Below are 6108 nucleotides of genomic sequence, written 5' to 3' on the forward strand. Positions count from 1 at the left end.
AGGACAATATTTTAGGATATCTCAAAATGGAATAAAAAACAAATAAAGTAGGACGGAGGGAGTATATATTTATAGCTGAGATGAGAGAATTTGCAGGGGACTAGACATTAACTTGGGATACTAATTTTTACCCTTAATAACTAGGGTGGATTGCTAACAAGCTTCTTATGCGGACAATGAACAAGGGCAAGAGATATTGCCTACTCTATAGAATTAGAGTAGGCAGCTGATAAACGAAAATGAATAAAGGACGGAGATATATATATATATATATATATATATATATATATTCAGCCATGTTTTGAAGCCACACCATCGATCTCAGCCATGTTTTGAAGCCACACTGCCGTTCTCAAGTACCACCATTGAAAGACGCCTCCACCACCAATTGCTGTCTCTCTTACCAGCTTGTTTTGATTTTAATCTAGTTGTGGCTTCTTCTTTTTTGGATATTTTTTTTTTTGGTGTGGTTTGGGTCGATCTGGTATTGGTGGATTGTGGTGGTTATGGGTTGTAATGGGCTGCTTTTCGCAGTTGTGGTTGAGGTGGACAGTGGTGGTTGACAGTGATGGTTGGTTTAATTTGGCTTGTGCTTGAGGGTTTTGGTGATGGGCTATGATCTGGTAGGGGTGATGCTATTTTTGGATTTGGGTCTTGATGCTATGGTTTGGCTAAGAGGGTTAACGGTGTATAAGGTTTTTTTTTTTTTTTTTTGGTCTTTTAAGGACTAAATTGGCCATTTTAAAATATCTTGGACCTAACTGTCATTAATCCAAATCTCAGGGGCGTTTTCTGGAATTTACTCTAAAAAAAAACACCAACAAATAAAAGCCCAAGGCATGTTTTTCAAATATCAACAGATGGCCCAACCCGTTTTTAGCCCAACAGGGTTTAACGTTATAGAGTGACTTAGTTCGGCTCTGCAGTAACACAGTTCAACTCCAGCATCTCTCCCTGAAATTCTCTCTTTGTGACAGTAATTAGAAGAACTCCCTCACTCTCTCATTTTGAAGTATTTACTAAAGCAATAGTCTGGGAACCGTAAATGTCCACTAAGCGAGCTGCAATTCTCACAAACACAGCACTATCCAAGGTATGTTCTTCACTCAACTCCTCAAATTCAAGAAAAATCCTCACCTTCCTCAAGAATCTTAGCACTGCCGCTCAAAGATTAGATTTTGAAAACACCAATGGGTCTCAGTGCCAAGTAGATGATTATTTAGAATATCAACAAAAACATAGTGAGAGCCAAAACCCTGCAGATTTTCATCACAAATCAAATCCCAATGAGGGTTATAGAGAAAGCAATACAAACGATTTTGTAAGTTACCCAGTTGGGCAAAATGGGAGTTTTAGTGGGTTTAATGAGCAAAATGAGTTTTACCATAATTCTAGTGGGGTTTATAGGGAGAGCCTTAGAAGTACATATCTGAACAAGCCAGCTGGGCAAAATGGAAATTTTAGAGGAAATTGTGGTCAAAATGTTGGGCAGGTGCAGCAGAACCTAACTGGGATTCATACTAATAATTTAACAAGTTTGGAGCAGAATTCAAGTGGGTTTTATAGGGAAAGCACAAGGGATGGATTTCAGAATCACTCAGTTCAGCAAAATGGGAATTTTGGTGGGAATTATGGGTATAACAATGGAGAGTTCTTGCAGAACCATAATGTATATGGGGGAAATGGACATATACAAAATTCATGTGGGTCGTCCCACAAGGGTGCTAGTGAAGTGAGGCAGAACCCATATGGGTTTGATTCCCAAGGCCTTTCAGAATCTCAGGGAAGCCTAAATGGGAACTACAGACAAAACTGTGGGCAAACTCAGCAAGCCCCAGGTGATCATAACTTGGGCAATGTTGGAATGTTTCAGCATAGCCGAAGCTCTGGACAGTATCAGCAGAACCAACATGTCGTACAATATCCGCCAAACTTGAATACTTTTCGGGGTATGACAGAGGGTTCTCAATTATCAAATAATCCAAAACAAGAGGGGAAATTTTCAGAGACACCTGAGAGTCACCAATATCCTGGTACTCTTGAGGAGCTAGATGGTTTTTGCAATGAGGGGAAAGTGAAGGAAGCTGTGGAAGTTTTAGGGTTGTTAGTTAAGCAATGTCAACCTGTGGATTTGCCCCGATATTTCCAGTTAATGTGGGAGTGTGGTGAGGCTCAATCTCTGCAGGAAGCAAAATCTGTTCATGAACACATCATAAGATCACTCTCACCACTAGAAGTGAGTACCTATAACAGAATCATAGAGATGTATGGGAAATGTGGTTCTATGGATGATGCGTTCATGGTGTTTAATGCAATGCCAACCCGCAATTTGACGTCATGGGACACTATGATGACATGGCTTGCTAAGAATGGTCTTGGGGAGGATGCCATTGATTTGTTCACTCAGTTCAAGAAAACAGGAATGAAGCCTGATGGTCGAATGTTTATTGGTGTTTTATCTGCTTGTAGTGTTTTGGGAGACATTGATGAGGGAATGTTGCACTTTGAATCAATGATCAAGGATTATGGCATAGCCCCATCCATGGATCATTATGTGAAGGTAATAGACATGCTAGGAAGTACAGGATATCTGGATGAAGCTTTTGAGTTCATAGAAAAGATGCCATTGGAGCCAAGTGTTAATATATGGGAAACCTTGATGGATCTCTGCAGAGTTCATGGGCACATGGAGCTTGGTGATCGCTGTGCTGAGCTTGTTGAGCAGCTGGACCCCTCACGCATGAATGAGCAAACGAAGGATGGCCTTCTACCTGTAAAACCTTCAGACCTTGCAAAACAGAAAGAGAAGAAGAAACTAGCAAGTCAAAGTCTTTTAGAAGTTAGGAGCCGGGTCCATGAATATCGAGCGGGAGATAGATCTCATCCTAACACTGATAAGCTCTATGCAGAACTTAGGCATTTAAGGGAACAAATGAAGGAGGCTGGTTACATACCAGAGACTAGATTTGTGTTGCATGACATAGACCATGAATCCAAGGAGGAAGCTCTTCTTGCTCATAGTGAGAGACTTGCTATTGCCGATGGTCTCCTTAACAGTCCAGTTCGTTCACCCATTAGGATAATCAAGAATCTTCGTGTTTGTGGTGATTGCCATACAGCACTAAAGGTCATCTCAAAGATCGTTGGCAGAGAATTGATCATACGAGATGCTAAGAGGTTCCACCATTTCAAAGATGGGTTGTGCTCTTGCCGGGATTATTGGTGAAAAAAGAAACTTGAGGTACTATTCTATTTTACATTAAAAATTAATAATAATAAGTTTGAAAAATATATATTTTTGGGTCTCTATTGTTTGTGGATTTTATGTTTGAATATGGTATATTCTTGTTAAGCATGTTAGCAATGTTGACTCTTATGATGTGAAGTTATCTGAATTCTATTTTTGCTTCCTGTTCCTGTTGAGATGGGATGATTGGTAAACAATAATCTAGTTGGATATTTACATCTTCAGCTCTAGTTTTTTACAGCCTCTATATGATTTATGTTTTATCATCAAATAGACAAATCTGAGTAGAGGACATATTAAAGTGTTGAAGGTATATAGCCCATGCCTGTGTGAAATCATAATCTTTTAGTGTTTGCTGTTAGTGGTGAGGTTTGAGGTGCACGTGTTATGCATGTCTAATGCCAATGGGAAGTGCTATAATTTTGCAGCAAGCTTTTACATATTTGGAAATCATAATTTAAATTGGATGTGACATATTTTACAGGTAATATTGGAGGGTAGTTTCAAGACTGTTAATTTGGATAATTGACATGCATGGGTTGGTTGTAACACGTATTCATTTGATTATCCAACTTGCCCTAACTGCATTCTACACTTGTGAAGAATCTCATATTTATGCTGTTATTGCTGTGGTCAAATAACTATAGGCACCATGCTGCATCTGTTATTAGACTTAACTAGGACTCAGATTGATATAATTTTCGCTAGCTCCTTATCCATGCAAGGCATGGGATTGAAAATGAATTAAAAGTGATGATTTAAAAATTGCTATTAAACTTGAAACATTAATTTTTAAAAGTTACTTTCAATGTATTCATTACCAAGATGTCCCCCCCCCCCCCCCCCCCCCCCCCCCTTTTTTCATCCCATTACTGCTATATTATGGCATGGCCAAGCTTGACGTGGCCATTTTGCCAAAAATGTCACTGTGGGGCATGATTGCTTTCGAACACATGAAAGACTACTTGCATACAAATTTATTTAGATAATTTTCATTATAGATATTGCAATTCATTGTTTATCCACATTCTTCAGCTGATAATTTTATCAACTAAAACAAGCCCAAACAATGTTCAAATAGTAGTATTATTAAAAAAGAAAAAGAAAAAAAGAACAGAAGTTGCCAAGAAGAACCTAATGCTGAAACTTTATGTTCAAAATGAATAAATGACTACAAAAGATGGCAATACGTTGGATGTTGGAATATCTTTTGACTTGCAAGTTCCCCTCATTTTGGGTATCAAAGAAGTTAAGGAATCTTTGAACATTGAATGCAGTTCGATTTATATGTCAGAGGCCTAGCCACTAGATCATTTGAGCAACATGAATTGTAGACCTTATAGCTCTTTGATGACTTATTGCCTCCAATTAAAGGCTTTAATAATCTATGTATGAGAAAAGAACTCTAACTGAGGGATTTTAGAGTTACGTTATTTCCTAGATTGGAATGAGAATCAATTGAGGCCGTGAACATCTCAATATTTGTAGGATTGGAACACTAATGAGTCTAGCTCAAATGTCACTTCCTCCCATAATAGTAAAATGGGGAAGTGAGATTGTGGATTTGGACGTGTATGACTTATGATAAAAAATTATTGTAGAATTGGAATTTTAGTTATATTTTTAAATCTTTAGTTTATTTTTGTTGTCTAGGGAATTAACAAAAAATGAGATGGACAGTGAGATTGTGGGTTTGAAATCCATTGGATGCGCAAATAACTTACCAATAAAGAATTATTTTGTTGAATTGGAATTTTAGTTTGATTTTATTATTATTTTTTTTTCATATGAAGATGCAATTTTTCAAAACACAGTTTTAATGGATGCTAGTTGCAGGGACGTATCCTGTCCCTAATTTTTTGAAATTTATAGATCATTGTAATCTTAGAACTTAAATGCTATTCATCTAGTATACCTCCTTTGTACTTGATTCATTATTTTTGTTGATCAATATAATTTATTATTTATTTTTTGTATTTTCAGGGAATCAACTTTTTGCAAAAATTACGGGTAAAGTTGCCTACTAACCACTTCTCCTAGACCTCATAGAAGCGAGAAGCCTTATGCATTTGGTATGACATTTTCTTTTTTCTCTTTTCTGTTATTTTGATTTCACCTTTGGTTATATATATATATATTTATATATATCATTGGCCTCTTCTTCTTCTTCTTCTTATTATTATTGTTATTTAATTTTTTTTTAGGGGGGAGGGGTGCTGGCCCTGCTGGGTTTGTAAGATGGAATTAGCTCAATCTCATATTCTCATGTTAGAGTCAGGTCATGCAGGTCTTGCTGTAGAGATTTCAAGGAAAAGCCATGGTGCATACTCACAGGAAACTAGTGAAGAAAAACAAACACAACTTGCTTAGAGAACTCAAAAAGTCAGCGACTAATCACTGCCCGTGATGGATGATTTTTTACTATTATCAGTGTCTTGGCTCCGTGAAGGTATGATGAGGCAAACAATTGGAAAGTGGTGCACTCTCAGCCACACTGAAGCATTATTCTTTCTAGTCCTCTGAGATAAATTTTCTGCTGTCTATGTGAACTAGCAGTAGCCATCTATATATTGTTAAAACATCAAGTTCAGATCCCCACTTATCCGAAAAAAAAAACCAAGTTCAATCCACAATTTTGATGGTAAAGGTTGGTTGTCAACCATTATTATAGTTCTTCATGATCACAATCTTTTTTACTTTTGCAATGTGTGGGTTCTTCAATTAATTGGTTTAAAACCAGCAATTAGTCTATCTGCCTAAATGCAGGACTAGAAAATCTAGTATTGGTGTCAATAGGGATTTGCGACTGGCAGAAAGCGAAGGCTGGAAACAACTATACCACAGCTTGGGATGAGAGGGTA

General features: G+C 37.4%; 1 protein-coding gene across 4 annotated transcripts; it reads left to right on the forward strand.

Moving 5' to 3' along the window:
• Positions 1–940: 940 nt before the first annotated feature.
• LOC115974991 (pentatricopeptide repeat-containing protein At4g32450, mitochondrial-like) lies at positions 941–5852 on the forward strand. 4 transcript variants are annotated; one of them, XM_031095609.1, is made up of 3 exons: positions 941–3241; positions 5231–5319; positions 5452–5852. In XM_031095609.1, exon 1 carries the CDS (start codon positions 1046–1048, stop codon positions 3224–3226), a length of 2181 nt encoding a protein of 726 aa, XP_030951469.1. In that variant the 5' UTR covers positions 941–1045; the 3' UTR covers positions 3227–3241; positions 5231–5319; positions 5452–5852. The 4 variants fall into 4 exon arrangements, with proteins under 4 accessions (XP_030951469.1, XP_030951470.1, XP_030951471.1 ...); XM_031095610.1 differs by having other exon boundaries at positions 5520–5852; XM_031095611.1 differs by having other exon boundaries at positions 5526–5852.
• Positions 5853–6108: the final 256 nt, after the last annotated feature.

This window comes from Quercus lobata, chromosome 2, assembly GCF_001633185.2.
Source record: "Quercus lobata isolate SW786 chromosome 2, ValleyOak3.0 Primary Assembly, whole genome shotgun sequence".
In the NCBI taxonomy this organism is placed as follows: Eukaryota; Viridiplantae; Streptophyta; class Magnoliopsida; order Fagales; family Fagaceae; genus Quercus; species Quercus lobata.

Excerpts from the sequence above, each read along its gene's own strand:
- LOC115974991 (XM_031095609.1), top strand. The coding sequence starts at position 1,046 with ATGTCCACTAAGCGAGCTGCAATTCTCACAAACACAGCACTATCCAAG.